This window comes from Perca fluviatilis, chromosome 3 (assembly GCF_010015445.1).
Source record: "Perca fluviatilis chromosome 3, GENO_Pfluv_1.0, whole genome shotgun sequence".
In the NCBI taxonomy this organism is placed as follows: domain Eukaryota; kingdom Metazoa; phylum Chordata; class Actinopteri; order Perciformes; family Percidae; genus Perca; species Perca fluviatilis.
Window position 1 is genome coordinate 9,146,496 of NC_053114.1, and position 27,644 is coordinate 9,174,139.

The window sequence follows — 27,644 nt, forward strand, 5'->3', positions numbered from 1 at the left end:
GCACGGCGGAGTTCCACTTCATGGTGTGCTGCACCTTCCTGCACAGCTTTTTTCCAGTAGTCCCTGTTCAACACTAGATTCTCCCAGTCGCCGGACGTGATGTTAAACTTTTTCAGGCTGGTCTTAATATTGTCCTTAAAGCGTTTCTTTGGCCCACCAGGGGCTCGCTGTCCTTCTTTTAGCTGGGGATGACATGTCCTGTCCATCGGAGTTGGTACTGCATTATGATGGTACACACACACACACACACACACACACACACACACACACACACACACACACACACACACACACACACTAGAGCATTTGTGTCAAACTCAAGGGCCACAATCAATTTAGGTTCACAATAGATGTCGGCCCGCCTAGTTGTGCGCCAAACCAAAAACTGTTTTTCAAACTGTAAGTATGCGACACTCAAGACAAAATTTGGCAGATTTGCTGACTTTGAGACGTAGAAATTCCCCTAGAAGCAGAGAGTTTTCAAATCCAGGCTGTGAAACAGGTTGCTATGAGTCTTTTTGCTAAACTATATGACGGCTAAGGAACTTTTTTGCTGACTTTTTTAGGGCTTTATGTCGACAAAACTGTAAGTGAGAAGACTATATGAGACATGATAATATAGTCATAAGATCTACTTTTTTTCTGATTAAATACAGTTTTTTCCAACTCCTACTGTTTTCAAAACTTCTCCTTTTTTCAAAGTTCTACACACAATTCCCAAAACTGCCCACACAAAATGCAAAATGCCTCACATCTCCTTCAAAATTAAACACTGCATTCAAAATACCATAAACACATCTCAAAATGAAGCATTTGCATCAAATGGCAAACACTTTTTTCATAATAGAAAATTTTTGGATATACCATGTACATGCTGTTGTTCTAAATGTAAAGCTTTTTTGTCTTTCATAGGCTTATATCTACATTTACAGTGTTCTAGAGAGAAAGTGATCTGCTGAAAGTGGTTGAAAAGTGCACTGTAAAAAACAATGTAATGTTACAGTAAAACAGAAAATATTTATTGGGCAAAACATTACGTTTGTAAGAATAGCACAGTGTTGTATACAGTCGCATGAAACAAGAAAACAAAAGTACAAACATATGTAAACCAAAGGTATCATTTTTAGAATAAAGAATATGTGTGCGTGTGTGTGTTTGTTTTGTTTGTGCATGCTTGTGTGTCGTGATGGGGGTGGGGGGGGATTGTATGCACTTTGTGCGAAACAAAGTGATTGATTTGTAATGCTGAAATAGTCATTAGATAGTTGCATGCAGTATGGACACCACTGTAAAGCTACTCAAGATGGGCTTCTCTCGTGGTCAATCCGTGGTCATGATGAATAAATGTGGCTCTGATCTCATCAGAGATGGCTCTCCTTCTTCCCTTTCTTCCCTCCTCCTCCTCCTCCTCCTCCTCCTCCTCCTCCTCCTCCCTCCTCCCTCCTCGTTGTCCCCTGTCTCTCCCTCCTACTCCCCTTGCTCTCTGTCTATTGTTGGCATCCATTGTTCAAAACAGGTAATCTGACCTTTGACCTATGTATAGGCCTATACTAAAGCAGTGATTGGTTAGTGTTCAGTTATGACATAATGCATGTGCAAATGTGAGGAGTGTGTGTTTGCCCTGGTAAATAAGTGTAGCATTTTGATTGGTTGTGTTTAGAAAAGGAAAGCAAATCACTTCCTGTTAGATTGTTGTGTCTTAGGTAGAGATTTGTGTGTAATGTTTTGAAAAAAGTGTTTTATGCAATTGAAAACTGAGTGAAAGGCTGAGAAATAGCTTATGGTTTTGGAGATTTGCTGTGTAGTTTTGCACTTTGAGTGAGAGGTTTCAAAAATCTTGTGACATGAAAAGATTTTGTGTGTAAGCAGTTGGAAAAAAACTCTAAAAGCATGTTAATAAACTATGTCTGGCTCTTGATGTAATTCTTATTTTCCAGTGTGGCCCTTAGTGAACTAAAGTTTGACACCCCTGCACTAGAGCTATGATTCAGCCCAAAAATTCAGGCCCGACCCTCTTTCCAGTCCTGAGCCACGACAGCAGTTTTGGGCCCAAGTCTGATTAAAAACCTGAATTTCCACTGCTTTTTTTATACATGCGTGTAAAATTTATAGGTTAAGTTGAACACCAGAGAGCAAAAATAATTTCATTAAAATTAGAAATAAATGCACAGTTGAACTGTGCAAGGCTAAGGCGGTCTACTTTCAACAGCAGATTACACAATCTGCTACTAACCCAAAGACATTGTAGCAGACCCTTAAGGTCATCACTTGCGAAACTGAGAAGAAAAAGAATGTTAATATTCAAATTTCCCCGCAGGGTACTCTTATCTCAGATTGAGAAAAGATTGCATGTGCTTTCAATGACTATTATATAATACTGCATTCAATAAAAAATTCTCATGCCCGTGATACTTATGGTCGAAACACTTCCTTTTTAAAGACTCATGCTGATAGTCTCATACCTCTCTTTCAGCATTTAATCGATCATTGTATTAGGCTTTCTATCTTTCCTACTGACTGGAAAACAGCACAAATCACTCAAATTTTTAAATGTGATGATCATACTCTTGTCTGAAACTACAGACCTATAGCTATATTTCCAGCAATGTCTAAAGCCGCTTTCCGACCGGAGAGATTTTTGCAGGACCTAGAACCCCAATTTGGGGATTATTAAGTTCCTCTGGCCACAGTTCCTGTAACTCTTTCAGCTCCTACTTCAGGGCAGGGTCTTTTCCCTTTTCTGCATAGTGGTGGTTAGATGGCTGTGTTATAATAACAAAAGGTCAGTTCCTATGGCCACTTGGCCAGTGTGCAAATGGCAAAAAACGGTTTTGGGGGAGAGCAGTTAGTAGAACTGTTTAGAATGATATTCCCCATCACATCAGAACACTACCATCCATCACATATTTCAAAAAGGCATACAAACTGTTCCTTCACAACAGTTACACTTGCACACATTGATTTATTTATGTACTGTCCAAGTCTTGTTTGCACTGTCTGTATTGTTGTTTTAAGTTGTCTGTATCTGTCTAGCCCATGCTAATGTCCTGTTTCTGTCCTCATGTGCCCTAACTGTGTTCAATATTTTATGTTTCTGCAGAACAGGAACCTGCTGGAAACCAGTTTTTAAACTGAGTCAGGTCCGTTTATATTGTAACTTAATGTTACTTTTAACTTTCCTGTATAATAAATGAAATTAAATGAAGTTGAACAAATATCCAGAAGATGGGGTCACACAAAGCCCACATACATATGACATTATTCATGACATTACACAGACTATAAGGTCTTCATTAGCATAATAAAAACACACAGCGGGAAACGCTTACCCGGCCTGGGGTAAGTTTGAGAAATGTCAGCCTGGCCCGGGCCAAACCTGACGGGCCTAATTGGTTATATGGGTTATGGCAGAGAATACTGTCTTTTTATGTACAGTTACAGTTCAACACAAAAAGGATTTTGACCCTAATCTGAAGGTGAAACATGTCTGAATAACAAAAGACTAACACTGTGACTAGAAGCCACGTAACCAATAAGAATTTATTGTCACAAGCACAATTTGTTACACAAAAATAATGGGTCACATTTACACAATTTATACAGGTCTAGAACTCAATGTACAATTAATAGACTAACTAAATACCAATAGTTAAATATGTACTCACATTGCACACAATATCATTAAAACCTACACAAAAAACATGTACTGTGTGAAAGTAACACGAGTCGACATAAAAATCACATTATTTACAAAAAAAACATCCATTTGAGATCTTTAGCAAAAGGACTCTGATGTCTGTTCTCCCATCCGTCTGTCAGAGACATTATACAATCTATCGTGTAAAAGCTCCCCCGCTAGAAAGTATTATTCAGTCTCTTAATAGTTCAAAAGGTTATAAAGTAATAAAGTCAAGTAGCCAGAGCTGAAGAACACCAATACACTAGTAAATACTGCGCTTTGCTTGGACGGTATGGCGGTTTTTCCCTTTTTAAAGCAGGCTGGTGAGATTAGCAGTTAGCCTCATGAAGTGCACTTTAAGCCTTAGCTTAGCAACTGTCTGCAATGAGTTATTTTTTATTTATTTTTTTATTATTTTTTATCTTGAATTTATACATAGAATCCTTCTACACTCGCATCAGGTTTTGTCTCTAGAGGTGTGGACATCACTACACAAAGTTTACACAGTAAGGGTGATGAGAGAGAGAGACAGAGAGAGAGAGAGAGAGAGAGAGAGAGAGAAAGAGAGAGGAACGGCAGCAGGCGGAGACGGACAGCTTCTCTCCTGCAGCGGTTTGGCAGCGGTGGTGTGCAAGAGGCAGATGGAGGTGAACTTCTTCAACACTCACAGAAATATATGTGTGTGTGTGTGTCTACAGTCACTGCAGGTACAACCAGAGGAGGCGATCGGTCGAGTACTGAGGCCTGTACTACGAAGCAAGATCAACATGGCCTGGATTTCTTTCAGTAATCCGGCTTCACCTAACCTAACAACCGCGATCCTGGATAACCGGTGTCACGAAGGTGGTTATCAACTAGTTCAATCAACCCAGGGTTTCCCAATCCAGCGGCGCGCGCGTTCACATAAAAGAGGCGATGTTTGCGCACCACGACCAATCGCAAACCAGAGCCGCATGTTATTTATAAGAAAAGCACATTTTAACAGAATCGGTTTTCCAGGAAAAAAAAAAAAATCACTATCACTTCCCCATCAATCAGGACCAATATCTGACCATAATTACGCTTGGGCTTTCCATAAACTGTCGTTGCTTTAGCCTATTATTTCAGTTGCAACCCTGGCAGTGGGAAGTGATCGTGAGAACAAATAAAACATATAAAAACATAATTCAAACCGATGTGCGCATTGGCGACACACAGCTCAAGAAGCCGACATGTAATTCCCTCCCATTAAAATATATATAAAAATACCCATCAGGGAATGTTAACAGGGTTGTCAGTCTCTAAATAATTAAATTTTTATGAGTGCACCTCTCTCTCTCTCTCTCTCTCTCTCTGCACCGAGCTCCGCCTGATCTTCTAGTGACGTCGTTATCGACCGAGTATTGATTGGTCAGTGGGCGGTGCTTTAACACCGGTTGATCTCTGATCTCCAACTTAACCTGCTCCCAACCAGGTTAGGTGTTCAGCATGAGTTACCACGGCGATTGAACCCGATAACAACTGATCCACCTTCGTAGTACAGAAAATCCTGGGTTGAGCCTTAAGTTAGCTCGTTAACGCCAAATCCTGCTTCGTAGTACAGGCCTCTGGTCCTACTATTATTTATTTTTTAAACTTTATTGGTCTTGCTGTGCTGTGAGTAAGTGAGTGAGTGGCATCCTGTCTGGACTGACAGCTGAAGTCAACTGATACACTTATTCCTGAATGGATGTCACCATGGGTACGTTCAGACTGCAGGCAAATCCGATTTGTTTCCATAATCTGATCTTTAAGACAGACTGTCTGCGCTGTTATTTACAAGCGATCAGATCAGGATTTGTGTGTCCAGACATCACCAACCTATCTGCATGGGTTGCTGTGGTAACAACGTAGTCAGCGTAGCTGTGCTGGTGACACGGCTACTGACAGCAGGGGAAATGTATGAGCCGGTGCGTGTTATTGTCCAACACAGTCTCACGGCAGTTCGTGAAATGGTCACGTCATTTTTTCAGTCTATTGATTCATGTAAACGGACACGTTGATCTAGTGACAACAAGGAAACGTGACACGCGGGACACAATCCCCGGTCTCTGGGGGACGCAGGACAAGAAGAATGGGGAAAGGAAACGGACATGATCCCCGGTCTCCGGGGTGAAAGTCCTGTGTTGTTTGACCCATCCACCACACCTTTCATACTACTCGCTACCGTAGTCGCTCTTAATACATTAGTTTAAAAAACGTGCTGACCATCACGAAAAAAACTAGATAAATGTGTCTGTGTACACAAATCAATAGATTAAATTACGTGACCATTTCGCGAACTGCCGTAAGACTGGATTGTATTGCCACATCGTTGGCTGTGAACCAGGCAACTGTGTATTACCCTGTGTGCTCACACTACAACATAATCATGCTGGGAAGTAAAGGGACTGGCGCTGCCAAATATTTACAGAAACCGTTTTATTTTATGGGATGTTGAGACTGTGATGAGATCACAGCTGCTCACTCTCACACAAACCTATTTTCAACATCTTAAAAAAAAAGAGAAGCTATTTCAGTTTTTAATGTGCACAGAGTAAGCCAATGTTTTGTAATCTTTTTTTCCTCCACACAGTCACAATCAGAACTCTGAAACCTTTGGCCAACCTTTCTGGAGTAGGACAGGTCTGAATTCCTCAACAGATAAGTCATGATTTATTACCATGGTGAAACTTTTTACTGTTAAATCAAATGTGAAGATATCGTGCAGCTGAACTCAGTGTCAGCTCTCCACCAACACCATCACTAAAGCCCTATTCGCACGGGATAAGTATTACCTGGTGACCTCCAGTCATTTGTAATAATCGCGGAGGTTGTCTGTGATCTTAATCCCGTGCGAATCGGTCATGTCTGTAATTTGTAAAGTAATAATTCCCCCGCAAATGACCTACCATATTTCGCCGAAAACGGAGGTCCTGTGATAATATTAGTCCCGTGCGAATCGGCATCTCTGTGATTTGGGGTCTAACTGGCTGCGTTGTCAATTATAAATGAAAAGTTTTGACATCATTTCCGGGGGATAATGTCTGTAAATTTGAGTAAAATACAGACTTCAGTTATCCCGTGTGAATGCGCCAGACGAAATACAGACGTGTGGGGGTAATTTATAAACTACAAGAGGTCCCCAGGTAATACTTATCCCGTGCGAATAGGGCTTAAGAGTGACATGTTAAATGATATAATAACATATTACTGTAAAATCAAGATATTACAATTTAGGTCAAATTTACTGCAGCGTGTTTCAGTTGTCCAACAACATTAGCTTAACTAATCCTATCAAAAAGGCCTGCATGAAACAACTTGATCCGGAACAGACCGGCTGCAGCAGAGACTCTCTGGGCTACTACCTTAAGATGACATGGACTGTACTAACTGTTAATGCTCTGCAGCAGTTGAGGAGCAGTCACCCTGTAGCGTACTGCCTGAAACGTTCAGAGGTGCACGACCACGCGCCACGACAACTTGCGGAGACGTCATTTCATGGCTTGCGCACCTCGCGCTGTGAACACCGCAGCGACCATAAACCTAGCTTTAACCCAGCTTGACAGAGAATGTCCCTTTGTTGTTGACAGCAGAATGACTGATAAGTGTGGAGACAAACGTGTTAAAGCAACTAGGCAGTAACTAGTTGTCTAACGCATTATTTTATTAATTAAGTAACTCAATTGCCTGTCCACAGCTAATCTTGCATAGCCTACTACTAGACCCATTAGCCTAATATTTTTTGTGCACATTTCTGTGTGGGCCTACCGTAAACCATTATTAAACAGTCCCGGGTCTTAATTATTAAAGATGCGGCAGCATTGCCTCTGCTCGAAGATGCGGACGTAGATGGATGGATGGACTATTTTAACACTGAATTTTCATTATTTAACAGATCAAACAATTTGCGCCGTTGATACACTTTGTATGGAACACCATTGTGCCTTTGGACTTCGCGTTAAAGGCGGAGGCGTTACTTTCCCCCACTTTTCTCCAAAACCATTGGTCCAAAAAACCAATCAATGGATATTCCCCCGGAGAGCTTGCACACAAACTTGCTTGTTTAGCATTCAACAACAGAGCAGTGCTGAGGTGCGCTGAAAGACAGTACGTATACGGAACATTGGGTGTAGTGTATGTGCAATTGGCATAGTCCTAAATTTTGGTCATCTGCGTTGATGCTTGCAGACATGAACCGCTGACACAAATGGTGCCGATATTATATTGACATCGATATATGAGACTCGATATCATCTTAGATTTCGGATATCGTGACACAAGTGATGTCTTTTCCTGGTTTTAAAGGCTGCAATAGTGACCAATAGTCAACCCTATAATATCGCTGCAATATCGACCTTGAGGTTATTTGTTAAAAAATATCTTGATATCTGATTTGTTCCATATTGCCATAGCGCTACCATGTGGACATTTTTAGAGAGAGGAAGTGTAAAATCTTGAATAATAATACTGATACTAGTCTCTGACAAATACAGCTATAATCACATGAAGGAAGAGGTTTAACACACTTCAACCGCCTCACAGAGAAACCTGTCCGGTACGCTCAGAGAACGGCAATCTGGTCAGGAAAGACTTCAGAGATTTGGTCCAATGTATTCTGGAGCACACGGCCATGAGGCAACAAACTTTATTAGATGACTAGTGTTTCATTAGAGTCAAAAGAGCTACAATCACGTGACTGCCCTCCTCTGGTCATGCTGGCGCTGAATGCAGTGAACAATTTCAGCAACCTGAATGTCCCGTTTGTTCTAAGAGCTCGAGACGATGTGTGTATCATTGTAATGACAGTCAGAGAGCTGATCCAGGTTGATTGGTGTGCCTTCCATCTGTCAGCAGGGTTCCTCTTTACAAAGATGAGGTATGTGTAAGTTCACAGATAAATACTGCAGGCCGCGGAGCCCAAACGGTGAGTGAACTGTGTGTTGTGTATGACACGTGTAGACAGACATCACATCAGCTGTGTGTTGGCGATCCAGCAATATTAGAAAAATGAAAACAACATGACAGATGAATGCAAACATCAGTCCAGTTCTGAGAGGGAGAGTGATGGAGAAAAGGTTTTTTTTCTTTACTCAGAGAAGGGTGGGAACATGCCGAGGTCGGCAAAGTCCTCAATGTTGTAGTTGGCTGTTCCCTGGGTAGGATCGCCAGCCATCGGTAACATGTCCTGCAGAGACACAGGGACGGGAGGGGGGAGGACATATCACATATCTGTGTACAGTGGTCAGCAGCCAGCAGCTGGAAGACACTCTCACACTTCACAGCAGGGTGTCTAATAGGGATGTAATGATACGATTCCTTTATTTGTATAAACTGTGCAGAACAACATATGTGTCCTCTTATCAAAAGTGACAGTAAAATTGTATGTTATCTTAAACAACAAAAATTGAATAAAAAAATCAATAATTCTATTTTCAAACAAATCCCACATCAAAAAGACGTAGTGATGTCTGAAGTCAAACGAGTGAAATATAAAGTAGATTTCGCCCTAGGCTGTTTTAAAATTGCTTTGCCATTTATTTTCTATCTCAAGCGGTTGTAATGTCTAAGTGTGTGTGTTTGTGTGTGTGTGTGTGTGTGTGTGTGCATGTGTGTGTGTGTGTGTGTTACCTGGAAGACTTCTGTCTGGCTGGGGTTGGGGTGTGTGTGCTGTTCCCCGGCCTGCTGTGAGTGATGCTGGTTCTGCCACTGGGACCAGACCTCACTGGGACGCCCCTGGAACTGGGCTCCACTCTGACTGCTCTCCCCCGACACATCTGGAATCACACGCAGGGTTACAATTCATACAGGCATTTGATTTAACCACAATTTATTAAATACAGTTGGATCTGATGAGTATGTACTGTGACACTGTTTTGTCTGGCTGCTGTTAGCACTGTTATGTGCTGCTCACACTAACAATGCTACTATTATCCTGTGTTTCAAATGACATTTTGTCTTGCTTTAGTATGTATTCACTTCATCATTTAGTAAATGCAACTTCTTCACTCTTAAGTCTTAAATTGAGTCTCATAAACATCTTTACCCTCCATCATAACTCCCTGGTACACAGATATGGAATGCCAACCCACTTATTGAGAAAAATGATAGTGTGTTAAGCTACATTTACATGTTTTGGATTTTAAGCAGAGTTTTGAGCCAAGTGTGTGAGTGTTTTTAGCTCCAGTAGAAGAACTAATCCCTATTTAAACTAACACGCTCAAACCAAAATATCTCATCAACATTCTCGTATACTGGGCATAAACATGAGGCAGCATGTATACTCCACCCGTTGCTGTTAGTTGCCATGGTAACGTTATTAGCTTAGTGTCAGAGAATGAGACGTCATGACCGATAAGACCCAATCAGGAGGAGAAACGTCAGTCAGTGTCGGTGTTGCCAAAGGTCTCTGTTTGCAACACAAGATTCCAAACCAAAACGGGTCAGAAGTGTTTCCAAATGTCTCTGGTTTAGGGGCTCGGAAACACCAGAGCAGGGGGAATGAGAGGGGGGAAACGTAGCAAAATATATATATTTTTTTAAACCAATACGTAGCAATGTAAATGTAGCCTTAGTGAACAGCTCCCTGGCAGCAGGTCAGATCATCTGTTGCTAATTCATGCTAATTCTGTGAGTAACTCGATGAAAATTAATCTTGGTGGTTGCCAGGTTTGTGTGCTCTCTGCCAGCTGGTGTCTGTACTAGCTAAAGATCATGTGTGACGGAAGACACTCCACTTAACTGTGACACTGTACAGTCAGAGTGACCTGAGTGCACCTGTAGTTCCAACAACTCCAATTGAGTGATCGTGTCAAGTCAATTTAAAGACTCAGTCTTCCAAATAAAAAATGAAATTGAATCCATATCATATCAACAATTTATCTTGTTCAACTTAATAGTTTTGAACCAGGAACTTCAGCATTTGGATCAAGAAACCATGAACACATGAAATAAATAAATAAATTCACCAACATTGCATACCTTCTGTTGCTAAAGGTAATGTGGTCAATGTAAGTATAGTAATGGTATAAGTAATGGTAAATGTAAATATAAGTATCAGATTGGGAGATACCCAATATCACGAATCCAGATCAGGGAAAAGGCACATAGTCCATCTTTAGACCATCTTTGCCATAAAAATATCTTAATCAGTAAGCACTGCCACAGTTTGAAACCAGCTTGTTACCTCAGCTCACCGTGCGTCATATCTATTTATTTACCATGGATCCAGTCCTCACCATGGAGCACCTGCTCCTGCTTTTAATGTACATTAGCTTTTATTGTGTGTGTGTTTATGTAAATGTGTTTTAATGAACCCTTTTTAATAGCAGTCCTTGCATGTGCAAACCATCTACGCAAAACAGTACACATTTACATTTTTTCTAATCTATATAAATATGTAACATAAGGACAGCAAAAATAGCTATCACATTTATACATCCAAACATACATAAATATGATAAGATCAGAGTCCAAAGTGCTTTGTGCTAATACATTAGTTTTGAAGTGATTTTGCTAATGCTTGCTCTATAACAACAAATGCTTGTGCATCAGAGTTCAAGTATCCAACAGTCTTGGGGATATGTGCTTATCCGCAGGCGAGCTTAAACTCTGGAATCGCCTTTGAAGAAGGAGCTACATGGTTAGAGAAGTCAGCTATCACCTTCTGTGCCTTGCGTCTGATACGTGTGGCACATAAGAAGGAGACAGAGGAAAGGCCACAGCCAATGATCTTGCAAACAACTCTTTCTATTTATTCCCTCTCAGGGGCGGAGGACTTTCTTTTTGTAACTCTCTCTCTCTCTCTCTCACTCATACACAAACAAACACATTGCCTGGATGGCAATTCTAAACATAAATATACAGACATGTACACAGCTAGAGCCCGACCGATAAAGGATTTTTAAGGCCGATATCAATACAAATATTTGGTGATTTAAAAATCCGATATTCCGATATATCGGCCGATATATATATATATTTTTTTAATCCAGAAATGTGTAACAAAACATAAACAGATTTCCCTAACATTAGTTATTTGTAGTAATTTATGAGTCCTCACTAAAATAATATGATAATGCAGTTTAAGAAAAAAACTAAAATGTATAAAAATACAAACTTGAAGATATGAAACTTAAAGGGTTAAACACGAGTGTTGCCAACAGGGACGTTGTAGAGCGCCCTCTGGTGGACAAACTATGCAACACCAACACTCATAACATGGTTGAAGGGTGTTTCGTCCGTTTTTATTTTATTTTTTATATATTCATTTATCGGCCATTATAAATGCAGATACCGACAGTTTGAAAAATGCCTAATATCAGCCGGTCGGGCTCTAGTACACACACACACACACACACACACACACACACACACCTTTGCAGGGCAACATTCTTGCTGTTTCACAATAATAAACAAAATGCTCATCTCATCTTCACGCAGAAACAAGAGAGAGGCTCAGCCGCTGATGGAGAGAGGGAAGAGAGCACATGTAAAAAAATAAAAATACAGTGGAAAAATAATTAACCAAACACATAGGAGGCTGGCTGTGTATACATGAAGTGGAAAGCATTCATGATAAGGAAAAAAAAATACAGAGCTTATCATAACTCAATAGCGATGAACACAGGCAACAACAGAGGAAATGAATGGCACTGGCTGTAACTGACTTCATCCTTGTAATGGGCTGGCAGCAAAGAGAGAACGAATCAGGGAGAGAACGACAGAGTGCGTGAAATGGAGGGAGTGTAAAAATCAAACTTGAAAATCAGCCTGAGAAAAAGAACAAAAGAGAAGAAATAAAGGATAGATGAATAAGGCAGCAGAGAGAGAGATAATCCATTTGGCTAATGTGCGTGTCCATTAAAAGACTATCAAGTAGCCGTTGCATGCTGGACAGGCTTTATTCCTACAGCAGTGTGGACGACAAACAGCAGCAGGCCTGAGCAGCTGGCTGATGAGCCATCGCTGACTGAACACACAGTCAAACATTCTCTTTGTGTTCTATGGTGTGTGGCTCAAGGAAACAAGATCCCACTCAGTTAACCACTTTGATTCAGAGTGAAATGTCTTGACTAGGGCTAAAACTTTTGTAGAAATTATTTTCAGAATTGACTAATCTGCAGGTTATTGGTCTAAAAAAGTGGAAAAATGCTGTTAATAATTCCCAGAGTCCAGGGTGATGTTTGTTCATCTTGTTTGTTTTGTCCGATAAACTTTTGGTCCCCAAAAACACACTGCAGTTTCTGGCTGGATTACAAAGCTTCTTGAAGCTGTATGATCGCACAGAGTAACTCGTTAGCCAGCAGCTAAAACTACTTTATCACAATATATTTCACATATCAGTGTCACCTTTTGGATGTTTTCAACACTGGGGCGGACAGGGTTTGTTGTAACGTTACTCAAGGAGGCTGAGAGACGGGTGTTGGCAGGGATTCCTGGGGGTGGACTCCGGGACGGCAAGGACGTTCGATGGCCGTTGTTGGCAGCAGAAGATCTCCCAGCTACCCAAAATTATCTCCACCTTCACTTGGCTGTAATCTTAACTAGTCGTGTTGGTGCTTAACCCACCTTTTTCGGGTTAATTTAGCTTTAACTGTTAACTGTAAAGACAGCTAAACGCGAAGGGGGAAGAAATTCGGCAGGGAGGAGTTTTTCGGCACGAACACTGGTAGCGTTAATGTAGCTAACGTTATGGATGGCCACTGGGTCTGATATGGTCTGTTTCCTGACGCTTCATTAAACTGCCTTTAGCGTAGTTAGCACCCAGCACTGGAGTTAAGTGCTGGCCGGGTTCGGATTGCTGTAATGATAGTGGCTGGCTGCTAGCTGACTGGGGGCTAACGGTAACTAGCTAGCTATATGTCGCGGTGCTGTTGTCAGCTGTCATCCCGAATAAGGTCTCTCTTCGCCGGGGGAGTGAGGCAAATCGACCGGGGTGTGCTAGCTGGCTAAATTAGCATTAGATTAAACGTCAGCTAACGTTAACGTTACTATTTGTGGGTTAGCCCATTGCTCTTAACCATGGTCAAAACAATCATACTAAAAATAACTTTATGAGCGTGTTGAACGATGTTGTAACCTCATAATGTTACCCACCAAGCATTAGCATTAACATTAACTTGTCAACCATCACAGTGCAGTAACATTAAGCTGGATAGATATTGAAATTTATCAATAAATAAGGTCTCTGTTGTATTAGCGTGTTGCAAAGTGGCATGTAATTAATCACAAAATAATGCTGTGTGGCAAAAAAAAAACAGTAATACAATTACGTGTGTTTCTTTCTGTGACGTAGGTATCATCTGGGTAACCGTGTGATGACGGAAGTTACGAGTAACTAGAGGGTGAAAGGTTATATGACGCCACTGACAGGCGACTAAAGGAAACGTCCCGTGTCAAAAAATAAAATAACAGATTTCTCTGGGTTCGAAATTTGGTGGAAACATTTGGGATAGTGTAAGAACAAAACTCATAAAAATATATAACATAGGTATGGTCGTTTTTAGACATTTTAATGCAGAAATGTCACATATTGTACCTTTAACCATAGTACTCATAAATCCACCGGAGTTTAGAATGCCAACACACAGGAAGATAGTGATGGACATCTGGCCGAAAAGAGGGACATCCGGCGGAATTTTCGGCAGCAACGGAGCAATCCCAGAAGTGGAAGGTTGTAGATATAGGCTACTCTCCTCCTAACAAAAAACAGTAAATCTCTACACTGTATTGTTCTGGAGATATTGAATGTGACATTAAACGTGTAGTTTGTTGTCGTATACAACATTGTCGGCCTCAGAGGGTGGATGTCAAATAGGTCCTCGGTGGAGAGGGTGGACAGCTTCAAGTACCTTGGTGTCCACATCACTGAGGGTCTGACCTGGAGGCTAAATACTGACTCAGCGTTGAGAAACATAATGCAGAGACTGTTTCACCTCAGACGCCTCCGGGTATCTGCCTGGTACAGAAGCAGCAACGAACAGGACCGCCAGGCCCTGCAGAGAGCCGTTTGTTTGGCTGACAATACAATAGGCGGTGTCCTACTGTGCATGCAGGTTATTTACACCAGGTGTTGCAAGAAAAAAGGCTAGGAAATCACTAAAGATCCAAACTACCCGGGTAACAGCCTTTTCTCCCTGGTGAGGTTAGAGAAAAGCTACCAGATACACCAAGCTAGAGATCTTACTTGTAAATAAGTGGGACAGACCAGCAAACCACGCAAGAAAGATCAGAAACTTTATCTGCCACAGAGTTTCTTCACAGCTTGATGTTGGCAAACACAAGTTGCTTCTGCTACGACAGTGTTCTAAGGCCATTGTAGGAAAATAAATAATGTTACAGACCCGGGAGAGAAGGATTATATTCAGAGAAAAAACACAGAATTTCTAAGATTCTAAGTCGTAAATTTACGGAAAAATAACTCGGATATTCGCTGAGATTAAAGTGGTAAATTTGGAATTGGAATTAATTACTTCTCTACAATTTTTACACTTTGCAAAGTCATCCAGTGGGCCTGATTGGACTCTTAGACAGGCCGCGGGCCATAAGTTTGACGCTCCTGGTGTATACGATATCCAGTTTTATATTACTATTTTTGTCATTTGTGATATGGTTTTTTTACGTTTACATTCCACTAAACTCAATTTGATGGCATCATCTTGACCTTGGAAAAATCTAAACTCAAAGGTCTACCTCCTGGTAGTCTCGCTCACCAATCACAATCGTCACAGAGCCGCTGCAAAATAGTTCTGCGAGTAAAACTCAGATTGGACAGATAGTTTAGCTAGCTGTCTGGATTTACCCTGCAGAAATCTGAGGTGCAGTCAACAATAGTCCACCGGAGTTTAGAATGCCAACACAAAGAAAGCGGAAGGAAATGGAAACTTACTGGCTTTTGTGGAGCTTTCGTTTATCATTACGTCACATGAATGTGTGAATTGAAGTTCACTGGGAGGCTCAGGAGCTCATACAATCAGGTAGAATACTGAGCTAAACTATTGGGATTACATTTCACTGGAATTGTACCTCGGACGATTTCATGTGACAAATACAAATTTGGATTGATTGATTGATTCAATTGATTTCCCTGACATCTGTCTCCATGAAATCTGCACATTCATGAGTCTGATAAAAGATTATCAGATTGTATGTGATGTGTTTGTGAACGTTTACTTGTAGCATGACAGCACATGAACCCCCCTTTAACATGCCCACAGCTTAGGGTCGACCGCAACAAATATTTGTTCACTCCACTGTCAAACACTGCTATTGGATTTCTAAACATGCAGGGTATGAATTGGAATTTAATGATGTTCAGTATTTTGCTATTTTGTGAGAATATCCCAGGATGCTGACAACTCAATGTAAGCAATCTGACACAAATGGGACGACGCCTGCGAGCTAGTTTAGGCAGCCACACGTGACATGCCTCACTCTCCGTATCATTTACCAAACACACCTCCTCAAATTGTCGGTCTATTTAAGCTGTACATTTCCCCATCTCTGCCTTGCCAATGCTGCTGCTGCCCTGCACCAGTATCGCTGCCTGTTTCAGTCCCACCACTACCCCAGCATCCACCTGCAGACTCCGGCCAGAGGGAAGCTACTTTATCATCACTCCCCAATATCTCATGGAAACCCAAACTGCGGGGAGTGATGAGGTCGGAGTCTGGCCGCTAAACACAATGTTCTGCTGTTATAATAAATATTTCAAATGTGAGTTCTCTGACTGAACTTCATTTATGCCAGTCTGTCAGTTGAAAAAGACGTTTTCCAAAGTAGTGTTCAGAAGCACTTATCAGAGGCAACGTGCTGTGTTAAAAGGCTGGTGTGTATAAGCTGTTAACGCAGCGTGGCTGCTGTCTGCTTTGGTTCCCCATCCGTGTAATTACGTCTCTACAAGGGAAAGAAAAAAAAAGCCAGAAAGGCTTAAAAGCAAGGAAATGGCTTTCCTATTTGAATTGAATACATGTAACCTGGTTTCAGTTACGGTCTGAAGACGGCAACAATCTCTTCTTTTTCTCTCTTTTCTCTAATATTAGAGGATCTTCCAGAGCTCAGCAGAGGGTTGATACAGGGGATGTAATTACTTGTGGCATATATTTGGAATCTAAACTTTTTGATGTAAAAAGTACCCTCCAACACACCTCAGCACTGCTGCATATCTAACTCACTGATGGAGCATTAATGGTGCCTTCACATGGACACGAGAAGTGGAAACATTTGCAAACAACCTGTGACACACAGATATTTTTTAAATATGTATGTTATAATTCAAACACCTTTCAGTTTCAACTCCTTTCTGTCCACTGGAGAAGGTGATAGCATGGGGTGAGTGACACATTTCAGCTCTATTGTTCATTCTTCTTTCCAAAACAGTGGCACTATGTCCTGCCCAGTGTTTGCTGATTTATATACAAATGTAACTAGGAATAATTAAAAGGGTTCAGTGATAATTTGGTTCAGTGTCAATATAGTTTAAAGACTTATCGTGACAATCAATGGCTAGGATTGGGCATCGAGAACCGGTTCCAACTTAGAATGGTTTTAAAAGTTTTTAATTCGAATCGTTTGGAAAATTTGGTTTTGAACGCGATCATCAGTTCCAAATTTAACACAAGTATGCAAGTTTTGGTTTCCGTAGTGGCCGCCGTACTTCCAGGCTCTTCCAGCACAGTAAGCGGCGCTCCAAAGTGTGGCTTTATTTCACGCTGACAAATCCCGGTAAAACTGTAAATCACCATTGAATAAAAATAAAAATTATACTCTTATCTGTGAAATAAGCATGTGACCCGTTTCAACTCCTTCCCTCAAAGAATCGGAATCAAGAATCGATAAGAACCGGAATAGGAAGGAGGAATCGGATTGGAATCAGAATTGTTAAGTAAGGGTTAATGACCGACGAGGTCGGCGAAGCGTGAACCGTCCGACACCAAAGTTCATTCATACCTGACAATGGACACCTCAAAGGGCATTAACCTGCTTATACCATGGTCACTTGCCAAATATGTTTTTTTTTTAATTAATTCATATTTGAATACATTTTACAATCGAATTCTAAAGTTTTCCCAAACAATAACTCTGTTTCCCTGGTTATGACTAATACCTGGAACAATCATTCCCATCCCATAAGTTTTTTTATGCAACGCAAACGTTGTTCACTGCTTCAGGGAATAGAACGGACCTTAGATACGACTTGCCACCCTTAGCAACGTGAGATATTTATAGTCCATTCAGTACGCCGTAGAACCCTTCAGCTCAGCTATGAGCCAGAGAGCTAACACTATGCTAGCAAGAGTCAAAGTCAATAACATTGTGTACAGTCGGCAATCAGTAAAAATAATTTAACAGTATGTTTAACAAAAAGACAAGCTAGCTATCCAGCCATGTCCCCCGTCCCCAAAACAACGACTTTTACGAACAAATTTTATCCGCGATATGTAACGTTAATGTTGGCCGCAGTAGCGACCTGAACAGTGAAAGGGATGTGAGGAAACGTTATTCGCTGTGAAACAAAGTCATTCCAGAAGGGCAGTGTAACTTACTTCTTGCAGCTTGTGTGTTAGCACCATCTTGTGGTGTTCAGAGGACGAAGCACTGAAGCACAACACAGTGTTGGAAATAACAAATTCACATTTCCGTTTTTTACAATTGCTTACACACTAAAATTAAAACTTTCCCACAATTAGCAAAACTTTACACTCAAGGAGCAAAACACTGGCCTAGATTTGCACAACTGTAAGCACATTGTCAGCTTCACACTTTTTGCAAAACATCACACACAGTGATTTGCAAAACACTAAATACACTTGTATGCATTTGACACAGAAATTTATCATGATGTCATTCCCTTTGCAATTTCAAAGCAAAGGCTGTCAAATGAACACACCCATGAACCAAGTTGTTAAACACAGCCACCAGGTATGCAAACACATGATTGCTTAATTGTAGACACACCAATAAGGTTTAAGCACTATATAAAATGCAGCAGGTAAGTTCACCTGCCTTCAACCAAAATGGAAGGAGTCAGAAGAAGAAGACTGAGGGCTAGATTTATCAAGCCGTTTGCGCCTGTTTCCAGGGGCTAATTGGTCGCAAAGACGGACGTAACCGATGCGGGCTATTTACAAACAGGGCGCACTTGGGTAAAATCGCAGATTGTCTGCCACATGAGCGAGAAGAGACAAGTTAAGTTTTTTCAATATGGCGTCGTGGGAGGGTCGGAAAGTGGGAGTTCCACCCAAAAGGTGGGAGGATAAGCGCGCAAGTGCACCTAATTATATATTCCGTGGTATTTACAAAGACTGTCAATAAGAGCTACTTATTCTGCGGGGGAAATTCTCCGCCCTCTTTAAATCAGGTCTAAACCAGCCGCAATCGAGTTTCCTCGTAGACCTTTATGCCGCTGGTGAAATGGCAACAGTAATTTGAGCAAGACGAAGACATAGGCGAGGCTGAAAATATTTTTAACACAAGAATCACACTTTGTCAGTGAACACAACATCATTTAGCGTTACAGATCAAGCAGCCGTGCAATATTAGAGTTACTGGAAGAAATCAAAGATGAAATTGAATCTCCCACTCAGCGTTCACATCCCATTCCAGCAGTTGTTAAACTCCTCGCTACATTACAAATATTGGCATCAGGATCATTTCAAACAGTCATAGCATCAGCAGTGGGAATATCGCAGTCTGCACTCAGCCATATCATAGCACAAGTACCGCTTTGCTACAGCGCAATTTACGGTATAGTGGGCGGAGAAAGACGCTGATTGCCTGATGGGTGTCAGGGTTGATAAATACTACGCAAAATGTGGAAGCATAGCGTGCGCTATTACCGAACTCGCATTAACAGACGCAGCGCAAACTGCGCTAGTGTTAGTAAATTAGGCCCTGAGAGTGAGAGGGGGAATCCACAGAGGAGGAGAAGGAGGTAGAGAAAGAGTTCCAGCCAGAGGTAATGGCTGAGGCGGAGGTAGAGGAAGAGGGAGAGGAAGACCTGAAGCCGGAGAATATGCTCAAAGAAGAAGAGGACCAAATTTATCAAATGAAAGTCACGCAACAACAAGTCAACACTAGTGGACCATGTTGTGAACCACGGATTGACGCTGAGGGAGGCTGGACTAAGAGTTCAGCCAAATCTTAGTAGATATACAGCGGCATCTGTCATAAGGACATTTCGACAAGGAAACAGGTAAAAGAAAATCAGTCTACAGTTACAGTAATCAGCTGCTCATTGTATGCACCATATCAGCACTTTTGATACCCCTCCCTGTGAAATTTGAGGATTGAGGGTCGAGAATAGGGCTTTGACTCCGAACTTCGTTATTCGAATATCATTCGAATATAAAAAAAAAGAATGATATTCGAACGAATATTAGCCAGCCCTTAATATTCGAACCTGTTATGGGCATTATTTTTTGTAAATGCGTTTGCTTGTAAACGTTGTTTTAAGTTCAGATTCCGAGGCTTTTTCACGCATTTCAAAATGTAACTACACGTCGCGGCGACGCACGTCTCTTGGCCGTGGCTCGGTAGCGGTGCATTCCTCCCTGATTCTCAAAGAAAGCTGGCTTGCCCAGGGCCAGGCCAGATCAGCGGGGTCTTTCTCCCGTCGCGTTCCGCTGTCTCTCCTACCTACACCGGCGCCGCACCCTGTCCCTTCTCCTCTTTCAGCCTGCCTGCTCAGTGCTGCTGCACATGAGGAGAGAGCACGAGGGGAGGGCGGGGCTGCTCATCACTCACACAACAGAAGAGAAAGGTGACTGTTTCGGTGGCCACAGGAGAGAAATACATTGCGTGCTTGCTGGACAATACTGGCAATCTCTTTTTATTTTACAGAAAGTACGTTGTCGTCTTTTCTACAGAAAGTCGCCAGATTGTCGTCGCTAGTGTTTTTCGCAAGTTGGCAACACCCACCACACACACTGGCTTCCACGAACACCAGAATAAAGAAAACCATTGACCACTTACGGAGGCTACGGTGAAAGCTCGGAACTTCCTGCCCAGCGGCACTGTTTGTGTTTAATCCAGGGTCTGACTTCATTTTTTTTTTTAACTGAAGGCATTTAATGGTCAAAATATTATTAATAAATATTCGAATATATTTGAATATTAATATTAATATACAAACGAACTTCGAATATGATTTTTGGACAAAAGTCAAAGCCCTAGTCGAAAAGAAAAATATTCAAGGAGGAAGGGGCCCCTTTTTCACCCCGGGGCCCCCCCCCGGCCCCAGGCTCAGGTACCCCTCATTCAGGCCATGGAGGACGCCTGTGACCAAGCGGCCCACGCGAGGCTTTGCAAGGATGGATTCAACATTCAAGACGGTTGTCTTGCCAATGAGGATATTGCCTGTGATGTTGATGAAATTCTCTGGCCAGAGCCAGCTAGGCGAAGAGATAATGTCTAGTATTTTCTGTACTTTTTCAGATCATTTTTTTGTTTGTTGTTGTTTTTTTTGTGATTGTAACCTGTACTGGATACCGTATTTTATGTTTGTCTGTTGTTTGCGGAGCTAACAGTGTTATGCACACTACTGTAGTAGCATGACAACTTGTGATTCTCCATGTTGACATGTTGACTGATTTGGGTATATGGAGAGAAATAAATTATATTTTCCTCAGTCTGCAGCATTGGTCTTGTGTAGTGTTTGGTGAACTTATTGTAAATTTGCACTTTCTCTGTGTACTTCATCAACAGTACTCTAATCACCGAGAAGTAGAATTGCTAAAAGTGTTTTAGGTTAGCAACAGCAGTGTGTATCTGGTTCAAACATAATTAAGTCAAATGAAACGTGTGTGTTTCATATGGTAACAAAATATGTTTTTTATAAATTAGTTTATAGTTTTTGCAAGAGTGTTTCATTTTGCAAAGGGTCTGAGGTGTTCTGCTAATTGGGTGTGTGGTTGTGCTAATTGTGTGTAGTGTTTTGAAAAAGACGGACCCGGTTTTCAAAATTGTGCTTAAAGTGATGGTTCGGAGTAATTTACCCTAGGGTCCTTTGCACCATGACCTCGAGCCAAACACCCCCCCAGAAGCTTTTTTCACCTGGGCCTAACATTGGGCGAGTTAGCGTAGAGTAGCGTTAGCCGCTGAATAGCTTAGCGCGGGGCTAATGGACCCACGTTTGTATCTCTTAAATGACCCCACTAATAATGCCCAAAATGATACCAAAGGTCTACACTAGTATATATAGGTTATGCACTCATAAAACGATGGATTGGAAAGTTTGTAAGTACACCAGAAGTTTATGTAAATAACACTTGCCTGCTGGCTTCTGCTCTCTGCTGTTGTTGTTGCTGCTGTGAGACGAGTGCTTAGGGACGTCTACAAATTACAACACCGAAAAGAGATGCAACAAAAATATTTTTTAATTTAACTTATTTTTTAAAGTAAGTGCTGTAATATAACTAGCAGGAGACAAGTAATAATTGAGGTAAGTTTGGAGACATTACCTTATTTAATCATTCAATTAATACATATTTTTGTTGTATCTCTTTTCGGTGTAGTAATTTGTAGACAGCCCTAAGCACTCGTCTAACTGCAGGTAGCAGCAGCAGCAGCAGCAGCAACAGAGAGCAGAAGAGAGCAGGCGAGTGTTCATAAACTTCTGGTGTACTTACAAACTTTCCAATCCATCGTTTTATGAGTGCATAACCTATATATACTAGTGTAGACCTTTGGTATCATTTCGGGCATTATTAGTGGGGTCATTTACGATATACAAACGTGGGTCCATTAGCCCCTGCGCTAAGCTATTCAGCGGCTAACGCTACTCTACGCTAACTCGCCCAATGTTAGACCCAGGTGAAAAAAGCTTCTGGGGGGGTGTTTGGCTCGATGTCATGGTGCAAAGGACCCTAGGGTAAATTACTCCGAACCATCACTTAAAGCAGTTGAAAAAAACTGTAATGTAGCGCATTCATTTAGAACAGTCAGTTTCACTGGAACTCCTTTAGAAGGTGTCCTATGAAACTTTTTTATGAACACCCTGCAGCCAATCAGAATCGAGTATTCACCCAGACCATGGTATAAAATCAAAACGATGCCCAACCTAAATGTAGCTGTTAAAAAATGTTTGATGTCCAAAGGTTTGTCTGATGTAATGTAGAACAATGGTCTTTATTTGATTACTTTAAATGCAATTTTGTATTGCTATTCGTATTTGCTATATTGTGGTATATAAGCCCTACTTAATAAGATTTTCATGGGACAGAACCTGTGCTGTAGATATGTTTCATTCACATGTTGTTCCTCAGTTTCTGTGTTCATGAGATTATGTTTGCACACCGACAGATACAGACACACAGAGACTTCAACAGCAAATTAATGTCCTACAGTCCACAACACACAGGTGGGACATTACAATACATCACCCAGTAATAAATGAGGACAAAAAAAAGAAGAGGAAGGCTCACCAAAAGCTGTGCTGCGGTTTGTCAGTCCTGAGTAGGCGTTGCCGCTGGGGGAGGAAGTGGCCGGGGATGACAGGGGACTGTATGAGGCCGGGTCTGTCTGGTAGCTGTGACCAGAACCAATACCAAAGGGACTGGACTGGGCTTTACTGGGCTGGGGAGCACAGATACTGGTTAGCTATACAGCATGTCCATGTACAGCAGGGTTCACAGCTCACTGCACTCTAGCTATTTTTAATTAGGCTTCCTGAAAACACACTATGATTACTTATGAATGCCTACCATAGGCATTAAATATGCAAAAGCTTTATTTTTGAATTTGAACATGCTTTGTAATTAATTTAAATGAGTTAATAACCATTTTTTACACGCATGAAAAATATCTGACACTGTGTCATGTAAACATTATTTCCATGAGTTAGCCAAACTACAAAATGAAAATCTGCTATTTGAGAAATGTGCTCTGCCAATGAACCTGATCCAGCTGCTGTATTTGTGTAACATTATTTTCTAACAGGTAGTAAGCACCAGCAAAAGTTTGCAAAGAAATGTCAAAGAAGCTTCATGTTAGAAAAGTCAATCAATCCCAATGCAGCTACAATAACTAACTCAGGTGAGTCATTCTGGGTTTATTGTTGGTTAGAGTATTTGAAATGATTTACACATATTTATTAATAATAATAATAATAATAATAATAATAATAATAATAACCGGGCGCTCAGATAGCTCAGTGTGGAGCGGGCGCCCATATATAGAGGTTTACTCCTCGACGCAGCAGGCCCGGGTTCGACTCTGACCTGCAGCCCTTTGCATGTCATTCCCCTCCCTCTCTCTCTCTCTCTCTCCTTTCATGTCTTTGGCTGTCCTGTCAAATAATGGCCTAAAAATGCCCCAAAAATAATAATAATAATAATAGCTTGGATTTTTAGAGCGCCTTTCAAGGGACCCAAGGACGCTCTACATGAAGGCAAAACAAGTAACGCACAAACAGAACGAACAAAACAAAACAAATTAATGGAATTAGTGGTGGTTTTCATTAGTTAGTTTCATTTGCCTTTAACGTGATGTAAGAGAAAACATTTTATTAAAAAGCCATTCTACAGTACTCTTTGTTCACAAAACACACAACAATTATTGTACTGCAAAACTTATTTACTATTATTTACTGTTTAACTGTTGTTAGGTCCTTAGTAAATGTTTCCATAGACAATATTTTGTGACTCACAGTATGTGACTCTCCTGGTTTAATCATCATCGTCAGTAACATTAACAATAATAACTTTGATAAAAAGCAGAAGGTACAAGCTCGTGTACGGAAAATGATGAATATTTGTTGCTGTAACTTTGATTATTCACAAAAAACACAAACAATGCATTTCTGTGTGCTTCAAGAAAATGTGCATGTTCAGTTTGGGTTATTGTTCAGGTCGTAACTGTGTTAAGAAATTTTACACCAACAGCCGCTTACAATGACAATAGGAATTAACTGAATTTTGAGGATTTCAATACTATTATATACTGACAGGGCTGCTGCTATTTATGACATAATATTCCAAAACCCTACAAACTGATGTTTCTTTACTTTGCTCCTGTAATTCAAACACCCAGCTGTTGCAAGGACGTCAGCCCAAAATACATGTTGGGGGCTAGTTGTGGTTCCAAAACAACTTGATGACTTTGTGGCACAATCTTCTTTCATTCCTTAGACACAAGTCATTGTTTTAGGCAAATGGAGTTTTCCAACATTGGGCAACTGCATTAAATAATTCCAGGTTTACCTACGTACTGCAGGACACATCTATCACCCTATGATGTCTTAATGTCTGCTGTGTTTAGAGATGGTGAAAACATACAACCCTCTTTTTCCCTCATATCATCTGGCTCTAGTTATTGTGATGCATTTAGTGGTTACTGAAAAACACAGAATTCAGTCCAATAGAATGACCTGACAAGTGCAACAGTGTGTGTGGAAGACAGATGAGCCTGTTAAGAAACATATGCTCAGCACATTCCATTAGCAAGATTATGAAACACACATGCACGCACACACACACACACACACACACACACACACACACACACACACACACACACACACACACACACACACACACACACACACACACACACACACAAACAGGTAACAGATAAGTCCATCTGTTAACAGAGACCAGAGATAGGAGTCTGGGGAGAGAAAATTAGTTTGGCAGTCATGGCTGACTTTATTATTGATACAGAGAGCAATGGTTTCACATACAGCGATAATTGTGTGTGTTTGCTTTCATTTGTGTGTGTGTTACCTGTCCAGAGAAGGGGGGTCGGTTGCCTGACCATGCCACCTGGCCGGGATTGAGCTGTCTGGAGATCTGAGCTAGATTCTGATTGGATGAGCCTGATGGCTGGATGTCATTCACACCGGGGACATGGATCACAGAGGAACTGTGAGAGACACACACACACACACACAGTCAGTCTTCACTTTTCTTTATAGACCCACTACTATCACACCACAGGCCTAGTCTCGCTTTGCCAGACCCTCCTCCAAAGCGCACTGAAGGAACGTCTGTCTACTCTACGTAGCATACGGGGATGGGAGGAAAACGTGCTCTGGTTTATTGGCATTTCTTTAAACCAATTCCTCTGTCCCTCCGTCTCTTTTATGCCATGGGACCTTTAAACAAAGGCACTAAAAGTACCAACACGATTTCTGCTTTGCACTATGTTTGCAATTCTGCAACACACTTCTTGCAAAACACTAGACACTGTTTCTTACATTAGAAACTTTGTTCAAGAATGAAAACTCTTGCAATCACTGGGAAAACAATTCTCTTCAAAATGCAAAACACTATTGGCAACACATTCAGACACATGATCACCTTCTGTGCCGCCATTAGTCTGCAAGGAGTTCTCCATCACCATGCCACTCTAGGTCCCTACAATACTGCACACATAATAACATTTCTGGATGCACTACATCATTTAGTTGTACAGGACGGACCACAGCAGCCCAGGTTTGTTGTCATCTGGGATAATGTTAGTTTCCACTGTGCTGCTCTGGCCCGGGACTGGTTCACCAACCACTGATGTAACTTCACAGTATACTTGGCCTCTTACTAACCATTTCTCAATCCGTTTGAGAAATTCTTTTCAGCTTGGCGTTGGAAAGTTTACGACCGCCAAACACATACCCACATGCCTCTTCTGCAAGCAATGGAAGATGGAATTGCTTGTGATGTGAATGAGGTGATGTGGCCAGACCCTAACATGAGGCGGGATCCATAAACCATCCACCCCATCCTTTACAAACCACAAAACCACATAACAACTTTAATTTCAATTATTTGCAAGCATTTTTTTTTTTATTGTTTTTTGTTGTTTACAGTAACATGTATTGACTGCTGTATTGTAATTCTATTTTTCGTTGTGTTTTTGTAAAAATCTGCAATTCATTGAAATGTCGTAGATGTTCTGTACTGTAACAATCTTTTACAGAAGCCTGTATGAGGAAATAGGTATACAAAGTACTAAAGAGAGCAGTGTTTTGTATAAAGTACATCAGTGTGTTGTTTCTGCTTTGAAAGAGTAATTCAAATGGTGCATGCGCCTATCATTTTGTTGCAAAAATGCCATTTTGAGAAAGGATTGTTACAATTTGATTGCAGAGTTTCATATTGACATAGAAGTGAGATATTTATCTTCAAGTGTTGTGTCTTATTTGGCTTGTGTGAAGAGTTTTGACACAATGAGCCACATTCCGCATTCTGTGTAAGCAGTCGGCAAAAATCTGTAAGTGACACTCCCACTGCCGCACACCTCTGCAGCGAATCGCCGGATGGCTTTTTCTGGTCTGAATGGGCCCTAACACACATCGCTGACGTGTATGATGTACCTGAAGCTTTTGCCAGCATGTCCCTGCTGGAAGGGAGAGCTCTGTGAGTAGAGCTGCTGGCCTCCAGCTGTAGAGGAGGGAACCATCATCTTCTTATCTCCCGCTACACACACAAACACACACACATACCAGGGTTAGCATTTTAGAAATAACAGAGGAGAGATAGCAGGTGATAAAAAAAATACAGTAAAGCTAAACACTATCAGGACGTTGTGTGTGTGTGTGTGTGTGTGTGTGTGTGTGTGTGTGTGTGTGTGTGTGTGTGTGTGTGTGTGTGTGTGTGTGTGTGTGTCGTACAGCCAGAGATGCCAGTGTACATCTCAGCAAAGCGTGGGTCTCTCTCCTGGGAGAACAGGATTTCTGTCTTGTCGATGTTCTTCCCGGCCTCATGGACTCCGCTGCTGACGCTGGCCACAGGCACCTGAGGGTGGGGGGAGGAGACACATAGTACAACGGATGTCAGCGGAGGCAGCACTGAGCAGATTAATCCCCTTTCTCCAACATGGCGGCACGCTGCTGCTAGTTTGCTACCCTGGCCTGTTTGTTTGTCTGTGTATCATACGTGTGTCGCTATGTTTGTCTATGAAATGCATCACGGAGTGCAAAGCTTAATTTATGGTCGCCGCGCCATAAAATGACGTCACCACGGCTGTCGTT

The 27,644-nt window shown here is 41.4% G+C and overlaps 1 protein-coding gene across 2 annotated transcripts in view; it reads right to left on the reverse strand.

Moving 5' to 3' along the window:
- Window positions 1–6,746: 6,746 nt before the first annotated feature.
- Window positions 6,747–27,644, reverse strand: part of arnt2 (aryl-hydrocarbon receptor nuclear translocator 2) — a 76,336-nt gene continuing 55,438 nt past the window's right edge. The window contains exons 15-20 of one of the 2 annotated variants that reach the window (XM_039794769.1): window positions 27,285–27,408; window positions 26,988–27,090; window positions 25,399–25,537; window positions 23,101–23,251; window positions 9,308–9,453; window positions 6,747–8,864 (exon numbers count right to left, since the gene is read on the reverse strand). In XM_039794769.1, the coding sequence (XP_039650703.1) occupies window positions 8,766–8,864; window positions 9,308–9,453; window positions 23,101–23,251; window positions 25,399–25,537; window positions 26,988–27,090; window positions 27,285–27,408 (762 nt within the window). In that variant the 3' untranslated portion in view covers window positions 6,747–8,765. The remainder of the gene's footprint in view (window positions 8,865–9,307; window positions 9,454–23,100; window positions 23,252–25,398; window positions 25,538–26,987; window positions 27,091–27,284; window positions 27,409–27,644) is intronic. The other variant, XM_039794771.1, reaches the window with a different exon arrangement.